Genomic DNA, 25,032 nt, shown 5'->3' on the forward strand with positions numbered 1-25,032 from the left:
TCTCAATTTACAAACTATAAACTACAGATAAGTACATTGATACCGGAGGCAAAATAGGTATGTGACGTTATTGTGGTTCATGCCAGGGAGCACTTTGCATTTACAAGGCATCCCATCAGTGCAATACTACTCCATAGTGATCTGTTTCAAAGACATGGCAAATGTTTTCCTCCTGCAGCACTCCATGAAATGGTGTAAGCATATCCAATGCTGAACAAGTCAAAATTGCGCACTGAACTTTCAGTCCTGTAAGAAAGACTGGACTTTCACCAGGCTACAGGCAGTGCCATGGCCTTATATATATTTTCATATCAAAACAACTTACCGAAATCGTTTTCTTAGACGCTTAAGTTATTGCAAATTGTCATTACAACACCCATGACAACATCAGAAGCTGAAAGATGTTTTTCCACACTATAGAGGATAAAAACGTTTTTAGGAAACACAATGACACAAGCATGATTAAATGCATTGACCATGCTGTCAATGGAAAAAGAGCTAATAAATCCTATTCCAGAATTTAAAAAAAAACTATTGAAAAGTTTGCTCAAATTAAAAAATTGTGTGCAAAACTTCTGTAAAAATAAAAGCCATGGAAATTCACATAGTATTTTCAATCATTGTTCCCAGGGAATATATTATTGTTTTATTTTACATTGTAACATTAAAGAATATTGCAGGAACCTTGTATGAAAGTTCCTGCACCATGTGTTCCCTGTATGTTGCAGTCCTTGCATCACGTGAGAGGAATTCAGACCTACTTATCCTTACAAAGCCACATAAGCATGGTGCTGTTTCATGGTGTTAGTTAATGGACCTCCCTGAAGTTGTTTTTCCACGTTCCCCAGCAAATATGGCCTAGTTTCTTAAACAACCCGAACTCCGGCAAGCTCTGCACTAGCTTACAAACTTGAGCCAGGGACTGTAACCGTGTACTTTCCATGATATATTTAAAGATGGTGCACATTGGGTAACAATCAGTCTTGTAAGAGAATACAGGATTATATGTATTAGTCTGATCTTTCCTGAAGGCATTGTGGTCTTAGGACACTGGAGTGAATGTGCTAATAATCTTTCTAACTCTAGAGTAATGGACTTCATTACTGAAAGGACATGGCTTAATATCCTTACAGAGACATGGCAACTAAATTTGTCAGTTGGGTAAACACTCTGGACCAATACCTACATTTTACTGCCACTATTTCCAACGAGGAAGTAGCTCTCTTGGACCTCTGCATTATCCTGAAGAACGGGGTCCTACATTCCTCTATCTTTCATAAACAGATAGATAAGAACAGCCTACTGTTATTTGACAGTCACCACCCAAACCCTGAGCACCAACTTACCTTTTGGCCAGTTTGTGCGATTGAGGCACAACTGTAGTGACATCTCTGATTTTTATACACATTCTGACACTCTGAGCCAAAAATTGAGGGACCAACACTATCAAATGAAGGTAATCTCCCAGGCAAAAAAGAGAGCCCAGAACATACACAGAGAAATATTATTGACTGATTCCCCTAAAAAACAACAGACCAGACTCACCTGTTTTACAACTTTCACGCCCCTGAGTAATCGTATCAAAAAGATTATCAGCAAGAGATAGTCTATACTGAGTAGTTCTGGAGAATCTCTGGAATGCCCATTGTTTGCATTCAAAAGAACTCTGAATATCGGAGATTTGATTGTACACACCAGACCGAGACAAAAAACAACCCCAGATATTGTTGTAAAATAAACCTGGTTAGGGGTAACCATCCTTGTGGAGGTTGCAATGTCTGTCCCCTATCAATGAATACCACGGAAATCAATTTGGTTGAGGCCAAAATGTGGTATCTAAACAGACATACGAATTGCGGCACCAAGAACTGTATCTATATGATTCAATGCCCCTGGGACCTTCCCTACATAGGAATAACCACCAGGATGGCTAAGATACGGATTAATGAACACCAAAACACTATCAGATGCCAATGAGCTTCAACAAAACTAACTATCCATTACATTGAACAGAATCACATGCCTGAAGACACAAAATGGGTCATACTGGAGACTGTGATTGATAATAGGAAGTGTGTAAAGAGGCTGTTTGAGAAAGAGCAACAATGGGTGTACAACCTTGAGACTCACGTTAGGGGCCTCAATGATGAGATTCCTTGGTCAGAGTTGATATGACACTAGCCAGAGATTCCATTGTTGCACTTTTTTAGGGCACAAGTAGCCCCAAATATATTGATTCCTTAGGCTCTTACAAATTTGTTGACTCCTTAGGCTTTTACTAAAGATTCCTTGTGATCTTGTTGATACAAATACACGATGAGGCAATAATATATGCCTTAAGATTCACTCTAATATCATGGGACAGTTTTTGATATGACTTGTACAATACACCAAGATAGCCACTACTTTTACATAATTTTTTCTAACTAACCATGAGTCGCTACTGACATATAGCCTCACATATGTTGATTCCCTTGGCACTTACCAAATTGTTGATTCCTTAGGCTCTTACAAAATATTCCTAGGGATTCTGTGGATTCATATATTTGATTATATTGAGATAGATTCTAATTTTATGGGACCAGTTTTTGCATGATCTGTACACTATACCAAGATGGCCACCATTCTTACACAAACATTTCCATATGACCATAATTCAACACTCCAAGATGGCCGTCGCCATTCCAGAGTGCTTTAATAGTCCCATTTCTATTTTCTCTTTCTGCCGGCCGTCCATTGAAAAAGCACTGCTCCCCGTACGGCATTACCTCAGGGATGGCGGAGCTTGGTAGGTGCTACTGAGTACGCGGGTCCACAGACAAGTAAGAACACCTCTGTAGATTCTATGGCCCCCATTTGCGGGCCGTGGCTTCTCTTGGAATCCCTTCCTGCATAGGCTTACGGCCTCTCCGGAGATTGATTTATAGACCACAATTAGGTGGCTTTGTTTGTTTCCCTATTACCGCAGCTGACTCCTTCTCACCAGTAGCAGCCAGCGGATTTAAGGCAAATTGACACTATAAGTGCGACTACTTTTGTGTTTGCATTTTCATTTCGTCCATTGGTGGGGGCTGTCAATGTATTTCACAATAATGTGTTTTTTTATACTTATTGCTTATCCCTTCTTTCTAATATATATTATTTACGACTATTAGTTGGTGGGAGCTGTCATTTACATGTTAGCTTATTTGATAATTACCGTTCCTGTTTGGCAGCAGCAATAACCTTGATAAATAATATTCTATATCATCATATCACTTGGTGGGAGCTGTCATATATTTGGGACACCATAAAAATACATTGTCCATATGCCTGTGACAGCTCATCTTTCAGCTGATTAACGGATTGCTGTATTCACACTGATGGCATATCAGATATTTACCTGCTGTTTACAAAAATTCTTAATAGGTGTTCAGAACTATTTAGACACACAATGGCAATATCTCTTTCCCTTTACTTAATATATACAGATTAATATATTTGTTGGACCATGTATGCCGATTGTTATCCCTGTTGAGCCCATCCTTTAGTTCGAGGATGGTAAGCGATGACTTCATTACAACATTATGTTATTGGAGTGACTTATAAATATCCACATATCTCACACCTCTTGAGAGCACTACTAGATGGTTCCACTATAGTGCCTGATTTCCACCGGCACTCATTGAACTGCACCGTGTGTTGTCATACTATTGTGTGATTAATACCTTTTTTATTTCTATCCTTAGGTTCCTGTTCTATATCATATATTATTATCCAAATACCACATAGTCCAACATGACAGTGAGGATTAGGTATGACTTTTTTCTAGGTCCTGATGAATTGCACTTAGATCCCTATGACTAGCACAGCGAGAAACATGTTGACCATTCCATGATAGGCAGTGCACGGACTTCCAACACTGTCCTCTGTGAGCCAATCCCTAGAGGATAAGGTATTTGACACACAACACCATATATGAGTTGGGAAATATAGTCATTACTCTTACTTTCCCATCACCTGATTTGTTTTTAACCTTGACAGGGGTTCACATTTTCAATAAAGAACCATCATTTGGTTCCACTAGTCAATTTTAACAGTTTACTTTTACCAATTACACATTATTGCATTCACTACCGGCAAAGATTTCTAAAATATCTCTGGCAAAAAGCCCCCATGAGGGGCCCGTCAGGCATTGCAGTGCCGACCTGACGAGGAGCAAAGCCTGATGATGAAGCATGTCACCGAAAGGTGTGTGAGGGCTCTTGTTCCCAATTTTGAACACTCACATGGACCTACTGACTCCTCCCCAAATGACTAGATAGGAACCACACTTATCGTGGAGCTGTGCATCCTACCTTTTGTCAATTAATATCCTTACATATTGAAGAGTAGACTTGACTATTTAGTACTATTGGTTATCTTTAGACCTGGGCATGATGGGTTAACTCAAAGTTGATCACTCAACACCAAACTAACAAATGTTAACATTTTCAAATGGCGGCACTTCCTGTTGATCAAATCCATTTGTTTAGCAGCACCCGATTCTTATCCCCATCTTCAGTCGTGCAAAAGCAATAAAAGTGTACTTACATTTTCATCCAAGGCGTCTGAGTATTGGCACATTTATGATTGATAAAAGATGATATAAAATTTTTTAGACATTTGGACATGTAGAATTATCTACTAGTAAGTTTTTGTGATGGCTCGATGGGTGTAGGATAATCTAAATTTATAAATGCACACAACCTTATAACAGTATTATTTCTTCTTCACACTAAACATATTCAATTTCATTATTTATTCTTGTGACTTTTCTAAAGTACTTATAACCTAGGGCCTTATCATAGATGTAGAAAGTATTTAACGTTAAATTATAAAAAAAAATAGTTTTTGAGCAATTAAACCTTCGCTACACAATGGTTTTGATTGTCTATTTCTCAAAAAATGAATTTTTAAAGCATTTAACCATACCTTTTTGTTCAAATGTAAGTATATATTAAGTATTCTGATTTACTCATTGGCCAACTGGCTTTGGAGTGATGTATACTTACTTTTTGCTTTTCAACTGTAAGCCTGCCCTGCTCAAAGTTTGGGTGGCTTTCTAAAAAACATACATATTTTTTTAATGTCTATTTCTTATCTTGTGTAGCCAATTATATAATACGAAGATTTCTTTCACCTACTGTGTACTCAGCTTTGACCAGGCGACTCAGAAAAGAAACAAACAGGTAGGAAAACATATGCATGAAGATATTTTATCCGCTGCCATGTTTTTTCTGTGTTTTTAGTTGACTCAAGTTGCCTTTCTGCATGTTCTTGGTTTTGGATATGTAAAAACTAACCAATATATCTTTCCGTGGAACAAGTAGGCCTTGAATCTGTTGGACCAACCTCAGAGCCATTTTATCTCTTGCATTCACTGGCTCAGTAGGCCACTGCTGCCTATTTATGCAACAACATTAACTTTGTGATTAGACCCTGCCTATCCTATTATCCTCAGCGTATCAGCCTGATGTATTCACATGGAGGTCAGAGAACTCATTTTCCAAACATTTTATGAGGGCGAAACCAATCACAAAGCTTCTCGCCCACTGCACTCATTCCTAAAGAAGGAAGTTTGGCTTTCACACTAAACCAGGAAAGTTCCAGGATACTTTAAAAGTTTTAGTACAAAAGCCTATGAGGCTATTGCTTTTTGATCTTTTTATTTTAAAACATTTTGGTGGAAAAAGGGTAATTTTACACCATGGTTTGTTAAAAAAGATTTGCTTGGTAAATGGTGACCAGTCTCCCAAAAAATGCTGTGTCACCCGAAGTGAACCCCACCACCCCCACGGAAAGTGAAGCAGACAGGCGCTGATGCACGCTTACCAATGACAGGAACAAAATAAGAATGACAATGAAGCCAACCAATGCTAAGAGCCCCTTTTTGAGGATTTTTTTTTTTAAACACAATGCAAGCAACAGCACATGTACTGTCTCAGGCGAGACATAAAAAGTAATGGCCTGATGTCCTGGGCCCTGAAGTGAGGTTTTTGCAGCAGGAATTTGCTAAAAAGGAAGACAAAAGCTCTCCCAACCCTGTGCAATCAGTTGCTCCGCATGACATTTGACGCAATGAAGTGCCATCAATGCTGCTGCTTGTGAGCACCGTTGGCACACAACACCAAAACACAGCAGTGCCTATTCCATGGGACCCAGGAGGGAGGCCGGATTCAGGTTTAACGGCAACTGCCATATAACTAGTATACAGCAGGCTCTCGCTCAGTGTCATTCCCGTATGTTGTGTATGTCTTAACTTACACACACAATAAACTCTGATTTTTTCGTGAATTCCTCTAACAACCTTTAGTCATAGGAAAAGCCTACATGCCGTAGTGGATTATGTCATAAGAACAATATATAGAGTACCTCTTTGCCGGGTCGTACTTCACGCAGCACTGTCACTATTAACGCAAGCCTGAAGCAATTGCTGGACGTTGTTTGTTCTACTGTAAATGTTTTGTGGAACAAATCTTTCGGTTAGTCATTCCAGTGACTTTCCTGACCTTAAGTTTTCAAAATAGAACATGCAGTTTCGGCTCCGCTGATAACAACAAATCAATCGACTGTACTCAAAACAGAGGAGCTAGTTGGGATGCAGTTTTAGCAAGAGGAAAGCAAGTGTTTGTTTAAAAAAAAAAAAAACACGTGATTTTGCAAAGAAAATGCCTCTCTTAGGTTAACCAATATTTATAGTTGATAGTTTTAAAAGGCGCATACGTGCCTTACCGGCTGGTTGTATACAGATCCTTCTCATATAGAGAAAGCTGGTTTTGCTACAGATGAGACATAATGGAGTAAATGTGACGTAAGTCACTACGAAAAGGGTCCTAACAAAGGAATTTAAAAGTTCACCATAACAAAACAGAGAGAAAGACGAAGAAAACAAGGCGATGGAAGGAACAGCGAGAGGGAAGTGAGAAATGAGAATGGGAGGTGGAGGGCATACTTTTGAGAAGTCGCTGCTGGGTTAAGCCAGTCCCGTCCATGAAACAATCTGAAGATCTATCACTCACCTGCTCTACCTCCTCAAGGGTGAAGCTTTCTCCCGGAGACTTCACCAAGCGATGTACAACGGCACCTAAGGAGACACGATAAATGAGAACACTTGTCAGGTAACTGGAATAGATGATGCAAGGCCTCATCAACTACCAAATTCCACACATAGTGTTAGGCACTTATATTTATGACACTGTCACTTTTACACTTACTCTAAAAAATCTGTGGTCCAGAAAAACTGAAGGTTTGTATAAGTGATCACACGGTGTGCATCAGTGGGCATACGGCAGCGTCTATCAACGTTTCATCACTAAAGGGGTAGAAGCTGACAGTCTTGGTTCACCCCCCAAAACTGCTTTGAGCCGTAAATTGCCAATCCCAGTTAATTAATGCTAGGTGAGAATGTCTGCAGAACAACACAAACACCCTTAGCTGTTGGTACAAAGCCACATCAACTCTTGGAGCATGACACGGCTTTGCGCCAAAACCCTACACACTGGTGGACCTGGCGGGCAGCAGCTGAAGCAGATTGTATGATGGAACCACGCATGCGGCAACCACGCATGCCTGAACAACGTGGTCGGAACAACGACCGTGTTGTTTCCACGCATACCTTTACCACGCATGTCTTTACAGCGATTTTTCATTGTAAAGGCATGTGTGGAGACGGCATGTGTGGTTGTCGCATGCCACCCCCCACCCTAAAAACAGAAGTACCCTGACCCCCTGCCCTTAAAAACGACCCCAATACCCCCCACACACCCTGAGCCCTAAAACTGCCCCACCCCTAAAAATAAAACTACCCAACCCCTAAAAACAATATTACCCCGACTCCCCCACCCTCACCCCTAAAAACCCGACCCCGCCTGCCCTGAATACAAAATTACCCCAACCCCCTAAAAACCTGACCCCTACCTGCCCTAAATACAAAATTACCCGACCCCCCACGCCTAAAAAATAACCCCCACCCTGCATACAAAATTCCCCGACCCTCCACCCCATTAACCCACCCACCACCCACCCTAAATACAAAATTACCCTAACCCCTCACCCCTGCCCCTAAAAACCTGTCCCCCCACCTGCCCTAAATACAAAATTACCCCATCCCCCACCCCTAAAAATCCGACCCTCCCACCTGCCCCGAATACAAAATTACCCCAACCCACGCCTCACCCCTAAAAACCGACACCCGCCCTAAATACAAAATTGCCCCAACCCCCCACCCGCCCTAAATACAAAATTACCCCAACCTCCACCCCTAAAAACCTGACCCCCCTCACCTGCCCTAAATACAAAATTACCCGACCCCACCCCTAAAAACCTGCCCCCCACCCGCCCTAAAAACATAATTACCCCAACCTTCCAAATACAAAATTACCGTGATCGCCCACCCTGACCCTAAAAACTCAAACCCCCCACCCACCCTAAATACAAAATACCCTGCCCCTAAAAACCTGACCCACCCACCCCCTAAATACAAAATTACACCGACCCCCTACCCATAAAAACCATAGTACCCACCCCCGAACCCCACCCCTTAAAAAAAATTAAATAACCTAACCGCCCCAACCCCTTCACCCCTGCCCAACCCATAAAAACTACCCCCAACCCTGCCCCAGCCCCAGTTGCCTGACTGCGTCCTCTCCCGATGGATCTTCCTTTTTCTCTGCCTTAACCACGCATGTGCGTTGTTCAGCACATGCGTGGTTCAGGCAGAGAAAAAGGCCTTTGTTGTTCAGGCAAGCGTTGTTCAGCTTGCGTGAACAACGTAGGTGTGGTTCCAGACGAGTTGTTCTGGATCTTTCCCGCTGCAGCATGTTGTTGCAGCACTTGTTCAGTGCAGGGTGCGCCAAAGTTTGGGTCACAAATGTGCTAGGGAAGAGGTGTGAAAGGACATTATTTTTCCTTCAAGACATTTTCTCCAGACGTGTATAATTGATGCCCCTCCATTGTTCTGATAAGCAATGTGTTTTACTGGTTTCCCAAAGAGCGGTAATGTTAGTCCTTTTGAAATGATGTGCCTTCCTTTTAATCTGAAAGGCTATTTTTGTAGTCCAGCCTGTGGCGTTGGCCCTCGGTAGTGGGCACCACACAGATAACAGGACACCCACCAGCAATGACACAACACACTAGTGAATGATGTACCGCCTAGAGAACCACGCAATGCAAGGCGCGTACCTGTATTTAAACACTCGGCTGCATCATCTGCCCACGTGTCCATAAGTAGATACATTGTATAGGAGAGCCTGAGTGGCTCTCTATATACCTCCAAGGCTTTACTCGGACAAACAAACCCCAACTGGAAAACAGCCCAATGGGAGCCAACTGTAAATAAACAACTAACTCAGGGGAAGGGTCAGCAGGAAAAGGAAGAGCTGGAGCGAAAGAGGGAGTCCATCAAAATCTGAATATTCGGCCATGACCTCAACACGCAAAATCTGAGTCCTTGGCTGGGGGCAGGATTAGGTTGTAGGTGATACTTCTCACTACGGCCTCCTCGGTCAGCCACTCGCCTTGCATCTGGGTCCGGCTCAGAGACTAGACTCAGGCCTTGGCCACTCCTCAGCGTCTTATTTTCCACCATCTCATGGCCTGCCCCGTCGTCCACTTCCTCAGCATCAGCAGGAGTGCCTTCATCTGACCCTTCCACAGGCTTGAACCAGGACACATTTTGAGTGACCCGCTGATCTCCCCTCTGGACAGTCACCATGGTCCCTCGCATGTCAACCACTTTCCACAGACTGGTTTCATGGGTAGTTCTGAATTTCCATCCTGTATATCTGTCCTTGACCACAACAGTGTCCCCCACTCGCATGTCTGGGCACCTGGTTTGTCGCCGGGCACTGGCCTTCTGATTGGTCCTCCTTCTCCTTTCCTGAGCACTTTCTGGATCAAACTCATCGGGCCTCCACCGGGGGTCAGAATGAATGCAGTCTTGGGGGAGTTGTTTAAACATTAACACCGCTGGGGTGCACCCCGTAGTGCTATGGGAGTTTTTGCCGGTAAGCTCTCAGAAACTGTTGCATGCACCCCTCCAGGTCTTCCCCTTGCTCTACACCTATCCTCAGGGCTCTGTTCACGGTTCGCATGAAACTTTCCACATCGCCGTTAGCCTGCGGCCAGTGCAGGGTGATGCATCGAAGACATACAGCTAAACGGTCAAAATAGACTTTGAAGTCTTGCCCATGAAAGGGCGGGCCATTCACAGTCCTTATCTCCTTGGGAAGACCGAACAGTGCAAATGTCTTTTCCAACACAGGTTGTACAGTCTCGGAACCAACTCTACTACCGGGATCTTCGAGTGAGAGTCCATTAGAACTAGTGTCAGCTTCCTATCCAGGAAACTGCCAAAATCCATGCTGACCATGGACAGGTGCTGGGCGCATCGGTGATCGCTGGTGCGGTAGGCTGCTCAATAGCGGTGATAGCGCAAGGGTGGCACCTACCCACTCGCTCATCAACCAGGGAGTCCATGCCAGGGAACCACACCTTACTTCGAAGGCAGCGCCTTGGTGGCCTTGATGGGCCAGCTCAATCACTTGGTCCCACAGGCAGCCGGGAATTCCCAACTTCTGGCCGTGTAAGCTTAGACCATCAGTCCCTACGGACAGTTCGTCCCGCACCTTCCACAAGACCTGCGTGGCTGCATGTTCATCTGGGTCCAGATACCTTACACCCTCCAGGAACCGCTTCCACTGTCGTCACTCCAGAGCTTCCTTAGCCCGGCTTATGACCAAGTCTTTGTGGAAGGCTTCAGCTGTCTCCGGCAGTGTGAGAGCCACCGGGTAAGCGGCTTGCACCACCATCCTCACAAAACTCTCCATTCCTTTCCCTTCATCTCCTAGTGCTCCTTGCGACAGGGGTATGGCAGGGTGCTGTAAAAGGTAATCCGCAGGGTTGTTCATCCCCAGGTGGTAGATAACCTTGAACTGATAGGGCTGCAATAGGATGGCCCACCTTTCAATCCTTGGGGGAGCCAATCGCGTCATCCCCGCAAACATCGAGTCTAAGGGCTTGTATTCAGTGGCAATTTGGAATTCCTGTCCCTATAGATAAAGGTGAAAATGCTGGCATGCCCAGCGAATGGCCAACATCTCAATCTCAACCTGTGCATATCGAGTCTCGATTGATGACAGGGCCCGGCGTGCATATGCCATGAGCACTCACTCCTGATCCTGCTGCTTCTGGAGTAACATAGCACCCAATCCAACGGGACTGGCGTCCACCAACACCTCAGTCCTCTTTCCTGGGTGGAAATAGGCCATGGTAGCCTTATCCAGCAATGCCCCTTTTATGGCTCTGAAGGCCTCATCCGCCTCACGGCTCCAGTTCCACTGAGCCTTGGCCCTGGTACGTTGTCTCAATGGTTCCGCCATGGTTGCCAGCTGAGGGATGAACCTGCCACAGTACGTGGCCATGCCAAGAAAGCTGCGTACCTCCATGGCATTCCGTGGCACTTGTGCAAGCTGTATGGCGTCTGCCTTCTTGGGGTCCAACTGTAACCCTTCGCGTGAAAATATATATCCGAAAAAGTCAATTGAGTTTCCGTGGAACACACACTTTTTCTTATGAAGCGTGAGACCCACGTCTGAGAGTCATTGGAGCTTTGCATGCAGTCTGAGATGGTGATCCTCCAGAGTCTTGTAGAAGATGAGAATATCGTTGCTGAGGTTAAGTACTCCGCTGGCCGGACAGCGTCTCCCTTATGGCATTTTGAAATACCCTGGCGACGGAAGACACACCAAAGCTCAGTCTTTTAAACCGCCTCAGCCTCACACATGCATAGAGAATGTGGTAATGTTCCTGCTTTCCGGATCTAGTTCCAGCTGATGATATCCGGAATTTAGATCCAATTTTTAAAAAAACACTGGGCTCCATTCAGATCCGCCACAATGTCGTCCATGGTAAGTGTAAAATTCCTTTCCCTGTTTATGGCCCGATTGGGCAGCCTCATGTCGACACAGACAGATGGCGCCAGGCTGCTTGGGTTTAGGAGCTATTACCAGTGGCGGCACCCATGGAGTGGGGCCCGTTATCTTCTCTATCACCCCCTGATCCTCCAGTGCCTGCAACTCCTTCTCCACAGCTGGCCGGAAGTGGAATGGAACCCTTCGGTGTCGCAGCGAGGTGGGTGTCACTGCCAGATCAATATGTAGCTTGAACTGTTTCCCCTTGAGCTTTCCGAGCCCCTGAAACAGTTGAGGAAAATCGTTCAGCACGATGTCGCGTGGGCCTCATGGACCTGTTGTGCAAAGAAGACTAGCTCAATGTCTTCAGCCGTGTGGCACCCCAGGAGGGTCCCACGGTCCCCTTCAGCAACATGGAACTTGACATTGGTCGAGGGGACCTGGCTGGTGACATTCACTTCGATGGCTCCCCTCAAGGGTAGGGGGTCACGCCCATCATAGGTATATATCTTTGTGGTGCAGGGCGTTAGCAATGGTCATGGTGACAGCTGGTCATATAGGATATCGTCCATCATGTAGACTGACGCATCAGTGTCGATCAGTACCACAGCGGTGGTGCCCTGGATGTCCACCATGCACATGGGGTGGACGCCACTTCTGTTGTTTTCCACCTATGAAGGAGATGACAAAGAGGTCCTCCTCCTCATTCTCGGGATACCACTTGTTTCCTCCTTCCCCTGTGCCACCACCCTCACTCGCCTGCTCCTCTGGCATCAGTTGTCTTACTGCCGCTGTCTCTGGCACCGCCGTTTGTTTGAATCAGCCTCCCCTTGGCGAAGTGATTAGCTCTCCCACACTTGTTGCAGCTTTTCCCCTTCTCGGGGCACACACCAGGTGTCCTGTGTTCCAGCCCAGAGCTGCTACAGTCCCTTCCGCCAGGGCCTCGGGGGTCGTTGCAGAAGCTGTGGCTCCGGATGTGTTTGCAAGGCATCTACCTGCTCCTGTTTTACGGTCACCGAGCTGGGCACTGTGGATGCAGCCCCAGAATGTCCTCGTGCCGCGGCCATGTCATCAGCCCGACTGGCCGAGAGTTCGTGGGAGCGCACCAGGATCAAGATTTCATCTAGCGTGATGCCAGGCTGTCACAGTATGAGTTTTCACAGCATGTTGGAACAGCACATTTGGATGACCTGCGCTCTTATCTCTTCGTGCTGGTTGAGGCCTACGCAGGTGCTGGCCAGCTTCCACAACTTGGTGTAGAACATGTCCACTGATTCAGTTTGCTGTGCCTGGGAAAGTCTGAACCTCTCGTAATCAGGATTCAGCTGGGGGTCAAAATACGTGTTCAGGGCTGTGACTGCCACATTGAAATCATCAGCCGCTCCTGTGTTGGGAAGTGTGCCGAAAATTCAGCTCATCCCCTCCCATGTGCAACATGAGCGACCGTCGCACAGCACAATCAGTTTCCCTTGTGGCACAAAAATAGTTGTCCAGTCTGCCAAGCCAATGGCACCTCCTTGGTGCTGCCGTGGCAGGGTATGCCAGTTGACTAAAGGGGGGTAGTGCGGCTACTGATGAATGGGCCCCTGAAGGGTGGTGGTGGTGGCTGTTGATCACGGTGCTGCTAGGAGGAACTCATTGTGCTGTGAATGTACTGTTGGTCTGCAGTGCACCCCTGCACTCTTCCACTGGTTCACCTGGTAAGTGTAGATGCTGCTGTCACCACTTCTTTAATTTGTTGTCTCTCTTTTCTTTTTTTTTTTTCTTTTCACAGCTGGCCACCACACCTATTCTTTTGCAAGCCCAACCGTTTCTTTTATGCAGTCTCTTGTTTAGCGACGGTATGGCCCCTGTTTGGGTTGGTGTTCACTTTGTGGCCGCTCACCTTGATAAAACACAAAACACTAGGATTCTTAGAACTGCAGCCTCCTGGTGTCCCCGGGCAGACTTGTGCTGAGTGTCGTGCAGGCCTTGTCTTTCGGAGCAGTCCGTGTGTACTTTCAGACTGCGGGCAGATGTCAGGCTCGCCCTGGAAAGCCTCTGGATGGGGCAGGGGCCTTTTCCTCTACACTGCCGGCCACAGCTCCAATGACGCACCTCAATCTCCTCTTTGAGGGCGGGTCTGCGGTGGGCGGGATCCCACCTCTTATAGAGAGCCGTCCACTCCTCCGGTTCTCTTCGCGGGCGGACGTGTCAGCTCTCAGGCAAGACCGCAACCGCTTGCGGCCCGGGCCTCAGCTCCGCCAGCACCCCAGTCGGACGGTGGGCCCACCTGCCATGTGGCACTGTCTTTATCCGGCAATAACACCCAGTGGGGGGAGTGCAACATAAAGCACGCCACGGGTTGCTGCACCACTGTGGTCCAGTTGCTCTTTGTCGCCAATGTGGCATGGCCCGTGGTCATTAGGGCCATGCAGATAACAGGACACGCACAAGTAATGACACGACACACTAGTGAATGGTGTTCCGCCTAGAGAACTGCGCAATGCACGGTGCGTACCTTCATTTAAACACTCTACTGCATCATCCACCCACGTGTCCATAAGTAGATACATTCTACAGGGGAGCCCGAGCTGCTCTCTACATAGCCCACTGGGCTGTTTAACCCGTAATTGCATACAGAAGCGAGCATTGTCAAAACCAGTAGGTCTAGCTTCTGGGCCCTATTGGCTTTGCCAATGTGTCTTAGCTATACTGTGCATAATGGTGTAAATGCAGCTAATTCAAGCAAGCATTTGAAATCCAATGGGTCTTGCATTTGCTTGAGTTAGAACTATTGGCGTTGTAAATTCATAGCTGGACTTTTTTTTGCCACATACATTGGTCAACCCTGCTTCATAATTTAGTCTTTTCCTGCCACATAATTCCAGTGGCCCTTCATATAACTAAAGCACTTCCATTAACCTTCTTCCAATATCGCAAAATGCCGGAGAAGGGCATGCTGTGTCCAAGAGAAAAGGCGTCTAGTCACCTGCTCACACTACTCGTGGGTATTTCATAGCATTAATTGTAATTGTATTTATAGTGCTTACAAAGAACCACAATGGTGCTAATTTCACCTGGTTTCTAACACCATGTTGGGCGGTTGCCATGGATCTGGTGGGATACAGGAGGCAGAATAATAACACAGAATAAATGCAACAACACCGACAAAGTGTGGGGCAGGCAACAACATGGACAGAGGGTGGGGGCAAGCAGCAACATTTACAGCAGGAGAAGGGCAGGCAAACAACAACACGGAGGGGGACAAAAACAAAAAGGGTAAGAGAGAGCGACATGGAAGCCAGTGAGAGAAGCACATTAAGCGGACTACCTGGAAACACATGCCATCCTATGGAGTGCTTCAACAAAAAACACATACCACAAAGTGGCAAAAATAAAGCTTTGTGTGTGAATACGAAGAGAAATGCTGTGTTCCTAAATGGGCCCAAACTAAAAAATGCAATGTAAAAGACAGGAGTGTGAAGGCAGTTGCTGCCACTGCACAAATTGGACAGTATGTGTGAGTAAAAAAGCTGTTCATGTTTTCCTTTGGCTACAAAAAGGAGTCGTTTTTTATCGAGAGTAGAAATTATAGAGAAATATGAAGGTGCCAACAAATTTATATTTTTTCCATGTCCTCAAAGCATTTAATCGACATTACCTCCCATGCTGCTTTTGCCTTGATTCATTTCATGTGAGAGTCAGCAAGCCTCCTAGACACCGTCCCAACAAAGACCTTTCTTATTTAAGGTCCTTCCACCCTCCCTATGTCCTTTTTTCATTGTGTCTCTTCGGACACATTCCTCTTGGGTGGCTGTGAAACAACAACTCCAGCAATGGCATTCTGGATTTCTGAGAAACTGCTTTGCAGGGCTAACATCTTATAGTATGAGCCTGACGCTTAGAATGCTGAATGCCAACTCCCTGGCTCCGCAGCCCTGGCAAGCACCACGCATCAGGGGTCAGACTAAAACAATTTAGTGCTGGTCTGCATCACTGCACTAAAATGCATTAGTCATGCATTATAGCCCCCCCAACCACCCAGGACGAGGCGCACACTAAATAAGGCAGTTCAATAATAACCAGCGAGCTAAAATTAGCTTGCTCTGCAGCCTGCCACTGCATTGCCCACAGCCAAAATTTGTCTCACATCTGGCCAAGGTACCACCTCATGAGCTGTGCAGGACTTGGCACAAGTTACAAATCATGTCTTGGACCCTCAGGAGATTCGTCAATGCTGTTGGTTAACTCTGTGACAAAGTGGAAGAGTTAGAGGGAAAAGAGAAACAGAACAGAAAAGAGTTACAAGAGGGGGAAGAGAGACAACTGAAGGAGTGAGGAGAAAGGCAGTGAGAGAGACAAAGGTAGGAGGGCTGGAAGTAAGAGAAGACAATAGACTAAAGGAGAGGGTAAGATTGAACAAGGGAAGTGGGTGGACAAGGAGAGGGCAGGAGGGGAAAGAGAAAGGGGAAGAGGGGCGGAATGGGAGGAAATGAAAGAACGAGCCAAGGAGTATTGACATGAGGAAGAGGGGAGAGATCATCATAAAACCTACCTACTGCAAAGTACATTATCTAACATGAAGATCACAGATTTGTATTTTATATAGATAGGTCAGTGGGCTACTGTTTATGACACCAAGATCATTTTGTAACTTCCAGTTCATGAGCTGCAATCCTTCTAGTATAGCACAGTGACCTATTTACTAGTATCCAAGACCAGTATGCAAACTGGAAGTCGTTGGTGTAGGTCCTTATTTTGTTTTTCAGTCTGTCATTCTATGATTGCAAAGAAGGGCTCCTTTGGGAATTAATAAAATTTTGTTAGCACAGACAACCTCAATCCCTGCGTCACCTTTTATATGCTGACTTAGGGCCTTATTTAGATATTTGCAGACAGGCTACTCTGTCACAATAGTGAAGGATATCCCATACGCTGAAATCTAAATCCCATTGTATCTTATGGAATTTAAGTTTCGGGGGAACTGGATAACCATCACTTTTGTGACTGTGATACCCCTCCAACAATATCTAAATCAGGCCCTTTGTGTTTCTCCCTACCATACACTCCTAACAAATAGGCCCAGATTTATCAAAGGATTGCTTTGCCTTTGTGTCACACAAGGTGATTCAAGGGCAACATAGTCCTTAAAAAATATTTACCAAGCCATACAAAGCCACCTTGGATAACCACGCGTGGCCTGGGTTAATCTGGAGCAATGCTAAATGTTGCAAGTTGCTGCCTTGCATTACTCTGCCTTGCGTAGGCGTTACATGGTTGGAGCTTGGGTGTTTCCGCACATCCACCCATGCATTTTAGAGCATTTCCTTATTTACCAAGACAAGAAAACCTGGGGATGCGTCAAAATGCTATGTCTTCCCGATAGAGGGGCAACAAGGAGAAATATATGTATTTCTCTTGGTTGCTTCTTCTTTCTAAGTGTGCTGCATTCTGCAGCCCTACATTGGAATGAGTAGTGTTATAAAAAACAAAATAAAAATAAATTAGTAGGTGCCACTTAAATAATTATTAGTGTATTTACTCATATATATACAAGTAAAGATTACATTCTTACAGTGCATGCACATCTCTTACAAAGGGGAGTTAACAAAGTCAAAAAGCTGCCCCCCAAGTCATAGTTTCTCTAAAGTAGTAGTGCAGTGATAAGCTATGTGCCTTTGTTTTCTTCCATTGCATTTGCATCTTGGTGTTACACTTCAGATGGCTCCCAGACAGGATGATACTTGAACAAAAGAAGTGCAGCAGACCCTGTAAATCCGACCTTTATTTTGGGTCCAGCTGAAAGTGATAATGAGAAAGCTCCTTGCTGGGTCAGGTTGCTGCACCGAACAGACCATTTCTGCTTGCACCACCCATTGCTGCTGTCAACACTGACAATTACAGGAACAACACTACTTTGAACCATCACACTCCTACAATTGTAACAATTCCGACTATTTCAGACCCTTAAACCTATAAAAATGTATTTGGCAGCAGGTATTAGTTGTTTTTAATGTATATTGTGATCAGTGCCACCATGTGGCAGACTGCCATAAGTGCCGGTATTGACAATTAAGAGCCGTGCAGAGAACTGGAAGCCACTGGTGCAAATTAAGCACTGCCCATAGTGCCACCCCAGTAGGGGACCCTTCAGCTTCTCTGTGAGGTGCTGTGTCTCTCTCTAAAGCAACTGCAGTGTGCAGCATGCTCAGAGAGGACTCCCACTGACCCCGAAATGAAGAAAAACTAAATAACAATTTGTTTTTCTTCATTCGCAGCATAGCAGACAGCTGACAGGAGTGGATTGGGACCTTTCATAGAGAATGTCCTCAACGGAACACTGCTCCTCTGAAAGGGAATGCGGCAGCACAGAAAAAACTGGGACAGATGTAAGTAAGATTTTCACCCTTCCCAGAGAAAAATACAGGCCCTCCGTTCACTTTTTAATATTCTGCAAAGGCCCCAACATAATTCCTAAGTAGAACAATATATAAAATTGCCTATATTTAGCTTACTGTGGCCTTTCTTTGTTTCTTTACTTAAATTATCAGTTGGCTCATTAGGGTAGCTCTAAAGCACATTTCACAATGTTTCCTTCTTACTTTAATTGTTTAAAGTATGTTCTGATTAGGGTAATAAAATATGGCTTTTAGGTGATTTTTGCTAATTTTTGTATTGCAGGGACAATATCAGCAATACAGTATCCGTACCTCTGTCTATCTATCTATCTATCTATCTATCTATCTATCTATCTATCTATCTATCTATCTATCTATCTATCAATCCCCACATGCGTGTAGAGGTTTGTTAAGAATGTATTAATCTGGCTTTCTATGCATAAATCTATACATGTATATTTAGATATCAATAATCACATACATAATACAAAATCAGATTTAAACATTTTAACAAACTACTGATTTGTAATGTAAAATAGTTGGACAAATAGTGTGAGGCAAGGTGCAGAGTTTCCTTTTTCTGTATCATCTCCTGATATGTTCAGCAGCTGTGCTTCTGGAGGCACAAGGGAGAGGAGGAAAAATAGCACAGGCGACAGACTACATATTATGTTATATGAGTTTGTATAGCATATTGTCATCTATTAGTTTATCCAGCACTCCGCAGGTGTGTGAGGTTAATCTCAGCGCAGGGAGCCAGATCATTAACTTCTTGCATAATTCAAGAAGAGAGAAGCAGGCTCTGACGAGGGGCTCCACGCCGCTCCTGACTCAAATATTGCAGGGGCATAGGTTGATCATTTCTCACATTTATATGCTGGGTCATATGTGGTAGAACACTTGATTTCACCTATGAGTTTGTATGGAATGGAGTATAGAGATGTTTCACCAGATACAAGGGTAGCAGAGTTGTCTCCTACTCTTGAGTATCATCAGGCTGAGTCTGTGTCAATCGCTGAAGTTCTTTCAGCCCGTGACCAAATCGCCCCTGGGTTGGTAAAAGTTTCCAGAGATTTGCTTAAAATGTTTAATAGTTCCGTAATGCTATACTGCCCGGATTTCCCATTCCATCCAGGTGGGCTAGAATAAGCCAATTATAGACCAATTAGTCTCATAAATTCTACACAAAAGGTGTTCATCAGAATTATCTTAAATAGGCTACATGATTGGATGATGTATACAGATGTTCTTACCCCACTGCAAGCAGGTTTTAGTGATGGTAGGGAACTACAGACCAGGTCTTCTGATTGTAAATGTTGTATTGAATGTATGTAACATTGAGGGTGGCTGGCTTTATGTCATTTTTGTTGACCTCCAAGCTGCCTTTTGATCTTGTGCCCAGAGGATCCTTATGGAAGGTCTGGGTGAAAATGGGGGTCGCTGCTTATCTACTAGAGATGATAGTTTGGCTTCACTCAAACATTTTTGCACAGGTTAGGTGTGGCCCCAGATCAAGTTAACCGAGCTCATTCTGTTAAAATAGGGCGTAAGGCAAGGATGTGCGTTGGCCCCTACCCTTTTCCTTCTTTATATCAATGATTTAGTTTCCTATTTGATGAACTGTGGGGGTAGCGTCCCATCTCTTGCAAGGGTTGTGATCTCTGCACTTTTGTTTGCAGACGACACCCTACTTCTATCCAGATCACCCATAGGTCTTCCGACACTTCTGAATGGCTTTGGGTTTTTTGTAGACAGTGGGCCTTGAGATCAGTCTCAGCAAAACCAAGTACATGGTCTCTAACCCTTGTCCCTCCAATCACCTGAATCCAACCCTTAACGGGAAAAGGTTTGAATAGCTCCTAGTGTTTGATTTCCTGGGGATTACATTGACAGAGCAATTTGATTGGTCACCTCAGGTCGAGGAATGCAAACTTAAGTTAGAACAGTACTGTGGGGCCATTTCAAGTGTTCAAAGATCCTCTGTGTTTTGACCTATCTTCCCTGCTCTGGGGATTGTGGTTCTAAAAATTCTGGACCCATGTAATTTACTTTGCCACATCAGTACGATTTTAGTATCAAAAGACCGATAATGACTAGTACACTAAGCATGAGCATTTTCGCTCAATTCCAGCAGCGTTTTCACCTCGAAATCGCCATTTTCGTCCTGCACTCGTGGCTCCCATTTTATACACGGCAGCCATTTTTAAAAGTTGCCCTCACATAGGCTTATAATACAGTCAGATTTGATTCCAAGGACACGTACACCTTGATTTACTTTTCTCTGACCTGGGCAAGCTGGAACCATTGCCTCAGGCCAAACCTGTTTGGTCAGTCCCTCTCCCAGTGGCCGAATCAGATAGCATCAAGGCGCACCATGCCATAAAACCCTTATTATCGCTCACACACCCTGCCTAATCTTGCTCACACCTGCACCTGCTCTTTTCTTCTTCTTACTTTATGAGGGGGAGGTGCCCGTTTTTATTGGGGGTCCACACTTATCTGATGTAAAATACTAGGCCTTGCCGGGTAATTTATTATGGGTTGGATGACATGAAATATGAGGTTTCATCATGACACTGTTTTTTCCTTTGTAGTGAAAACATGTGAATGACCAACCAAAATGTCAAGAATGTTTGCCTGAAGCTTAAAAAACTGTATATAAGGAAACCTGACTTTGCATTGAAACACAGTCTCCTGAGAACATACAAACCGTGCTGTTGTACATCTAGGACGCTTGTTACTTGGTTGCAGCCAATAAATTCGATCTTTGACTTCACCCAGAAGACTCTGAGTTTCTCTGGTCTGAATCAGGAAAGTACCCGAGGTCTTTGGGTGTACCCTGGCACCACTGGGTTACCGGATCAGTACCGGTTCTGAAAAACCCAGTACCTCAGTTGGCGCCCAACGTGGTGCGATACCAGCGGTACCGGTCCAAGCCTGAGATCCGTGAGGAGCTTCGTGTGAAAATTCTGGAGGAAGGCTGCCACTTCATCGACCCCTGCATGTCGACGTGGTCCGAAAGTCTTTGCTGCGAGGTTCCCCGCTTCCCGACGGCTACGAAGGACTGCTGCCCTGGCTATCGCCCTGATTTGGACCCTTGATGTTTGGTAGAGCAAAACGATAAGACGAGTCTTCTGGTGACGTCATCGATATTTTCAGTTAAGTATAAGTGGAGCGTCTCCCAGTCCTTAGTTGGACACTTGGTTTGGTCCTTAGTTGGACATTTGGTTTGGTATCCCTTCGGGATCACTTTGATTTGGAACTTGCAAGTACCAAAGCCGAAGGACTCGTGTATTCACGAGACTATCGTAAACGATAATCCTTTGAAGTTTGAAGCTAGACTAGTGAGCGAAGATGCCTGGTCTTAGCAGACTTGGAAATTTGTTTTGTCTTGGTTGTAAAAGGGACTCCCGGTTGGAGGACTCATGTCCGGTTCCTCCGATTGGAACTCCAACCTATGAACTATATGTGAAGCACGGAGTGGGCCCCATCACGTTTAATAAAGTATGGGTCCGCTATTCTTGGAAATAAATGTCTGTGAGGCTGTTTTTGCAGTTTTTTGGAACACTATTGAGAAAAGTTTTCTTTTCTCTTGTAAATATGACTTACAACTAGGATCTGCAAACGGTTCTGTAAGTAAATTGCGACGGCGCTATTTATGAAAAATGGCTAAAGCGTGCTGTATTGTGTGTCCTGAGTGTTTTCTGTTTATATCTGAAATGAGCTCAATGTGTGTTTGTGGGTCTTCTTGATGTTTTCAGTTTGTTAAGTAAAATGTTGGTTAATTAATATTAAGTAGAAACTTAGAAAAAATCCAGAAATGAACCATGTGATGTGCTAACATAGCTATATGTTGCTCTTTAATTTATAGAATGAGCAATTGTGCACATATACAAAACTGCCGTTAAATGCTTAATAAATTAGAAAACACATTCAATAGATATAAATAGGGCCCCCCCAAAAAAAGAAATTATCTATTTTTGCAAAAACAAATAAAAAATTACAGCATTTTTCTTAGATGCATTGTATTAGATGTTCACAGGCAAACTTTTCAGCTGCAGTATATTTGATAGGAATGTTCAATTCAGCCAGCACTTTCCCAGTTAAACACGGGTGGAATTTTGCATAACCTTCCTTTTAAATGAAAGTGGCGCAAAAATGTGACGCATTTCAAGTTAGGCTTATGCGCTTAGGCTTGTGAGTTAATGTATCCCAAATAATAGGCAAGGGATGCAGCTTGCTTTTATATGTGGAATTATCACAAAAAAAAGAATAATTGGGTTTAAAAAAAAGAAAGAAAATTATTAATTATGGAAAAATTATTTAAAAAATAAGTGCCTTTCAAAATCGTTTTTTAATATTTATAAAGCTTAATACCTATACTATGACCTCCTAGCATTAAAATTTAATTTAAGTTATGTTGCACCGCTAAAATGACATTTGTATGTGCAATTTTCCCTTGGCGCAGGAGCAAACAAGCTCATTTCTATAAAGTATAAGTTAATATTTTCAATGGCTGACTCATGGATTGTGTAAAAGACATTCTGGTAATGCATATTATGCAAGAAAATTGTAGGATACTGATTTTTAATGCCTAAAATATCAAAGTCGATTTTGGGCAAAAGCACTGTTTAAACTGCATTTTCTTTCATTCAGAGTACTTTTTAAAGTGTCTCAGGCTTCAGTAAATGCATACATTTAGGTTTGATATATATTTGCAGGTTGTGCCTTCTTATGATTCAATGAGTCAATGTGCCAGTACAAAGGCTTGTTTTAATATCGAGGTTGAAGGTTCTAACTTCAGCTGGGCCTACTGAGAAGTTCATTCATTCGAGGTTGATGAAATATGTACCATTGCATGGGATTGCAACAAGCATTTATTCTAACAACTGGTATGTGTGTTATTAAGGTTTGTGAATTATTCACAGTAAATGTAGTTTAATAATCTGGAAATAGAGAGAATTTTTTTTTAGCGCCTAAAAAGGAATTTTTTTTTTTTTTTTAAATAGAGTGAATTATTGCAGGTTAGAAGGAAAACAGGAAGGCCTACTGTCTTTGACAGATTCAGAGTGGCAGAAGCTAGGAGAGCTACAGAGGCTGGCTCAAGTCACGCTGCTGAGATGCTATCTTTAGTTTTCCCATAAACAATGGAGGAGGCTGTCATGTTGACACTTGTGACCTTTTAAATTAGGGCCTTGTCTCTGTGAAATGCAGAATGACCCTACGGGCCTCTAAAAGTGGGATTTCTGGTTTCTCCAGAAGAACATCAATACAATTAAAGAACTTAATTCCAAAGGGAAAATATAAAAAAAAGGGGTTTCTTCGAAAATCCCAACATCATGTTAAATGCTCTGCAGAACTGATACATTTGTGTCTCCGCTCTAAAAAAATAAAATGATGCCTGCTAGTTGCTTTTATTTGACAGAAAACGAAGTGTTGCATTAAGTCTTAGTCAGAAAATAAGATGCAGCCCTTTTCTAACATTTTGAAGGCTACATGCCTTAATGAGAACGATTTACCAATTAAGACTTATTTTTCACAGTGGAAATTGTAGGTGCCAAATTAATATGGAGTGTCAGTGTAACAATTTTTACTTTTAGAAAGGTAAAACTAAGGTGGCTTGATGTTGCGAAGTAACTGACAAGAGGGTAACAGTTAAGTAATGGAAATTTATTTTCGTGTATTTGGTCCTATCATGAATTGTTCTTGCTGGTCCTGTATGTTAGAAGAGAAACAGTAAAGTTATATTTGACAGCAGATTTCCATTGCCTGGTGATCTACTGTCAAAAGGAGGGTAAGGATTTTAAACCTGACAAATTAAACAGGCCCAAATATTGGGTTTTGGCCTGCAGGTTTACAGTGCATAAAGTACATGACATGGTGTTGTGTGTCACCGCTTATTCACACATGCTATTGTTTTGTCTATGCTTTTTGTGCTTGATACACAGCAAGTATATCTGATAGCTTGACGTTTTGTGCGTTTTTATTATTTTTTCTTTGATTTTTTTTAGCATGTTTGTTGCTGCTTTTGATACTATTACAAGCTCCCCTTTGTTGTGAAGGGATGGTCATGACGATGCCCATCGCTACGCAACAGTTGGTTGAACTTGTTCTGGTTACTAAATTCCACAGATAATGATATTTCATGCTGTGAACATAAGAGACAACACTTCACCAGTGCATGTCTATTTGGCTATAATGGTATTGAAGGAAAATAAAAAGAGATATACAGGATCAAAGTGTGTCACCTGCAGTTAGTCACGTTACTGCCCCTTCCCTTAAAGGAACAGGTAGCCCTACATTTATGTAGCCTTGATTGGACCTAAGGATGAAATTATAGATCTGTGACTCAAGGTGGCCTAATTTCTATATTACATTAGTTAATGATGTTCTGTTTCCTAAGTAGCATATGGCTTTTGTTCCTTAAAAGAAAACCAGGTTTTCATTTTTTCCTGAAGAAGGAACTGAAACATTAGCTAGGAGTACCGTATATGGTGTAGTCACCAACGGTAGAGTTAAAATTTGTGTAACTTTGGACTTTGTGTATCACCCGTACTCTCGGTGTTGTGTCACATGCCTGACTATCACCCAAATAATTTTTTTGTTCTTCCTCTAGATTTTTTCTTTTGTTACTTCCCCTGACCAATGTCGCATCATGCTTAGTTATTGGGATTTTAGCTATGTCCTAGTCCCATTTCTCTTTTTCAAATTCCTTTCACCAG

General features: G+C 43.7%; 1 protein-coding gene across 1 annotated transcript in view; it reads right to left on the bottom strand.

Annotated features, from left to right (window-relative positions):
* The window catches only part of AGXT (alanine--glyoxylate aminotransferase), an 879,854-nt gene that overhangs the window by 691,714 nt on the left and 163,108 nt on the right, over positions 1 to 25,032 (bottom strand). Inside the window, exon 3 of the mRNA XM_069213665.1 lies at positions 7,041 to 7,105. Coding sequence (XP_069069766.1) covers positions 7,041 to 7,105 — 65 coding nt within the window. The remainder of the gene's footprint in view (positions 1 to 7,040; positions 7,106 to 25,032) is intronic.

This window comes from Pleurodeles waltl, chromosome 11 (genome assembly GCF_031143425.1).
Source record: "Pleurodeles waltl isolate 20211129_DDA chromosome 11, aPleWal1.hap1.20221129, whole genome shotgun sequence".
NCBI classification, from domain to species: domain Eukaryota; kingdom Metazoa; phylum Chordata; class Amphibia; order Caudata; family Salamandridae; genus Pleurodeles; species Pleurodeles waltl.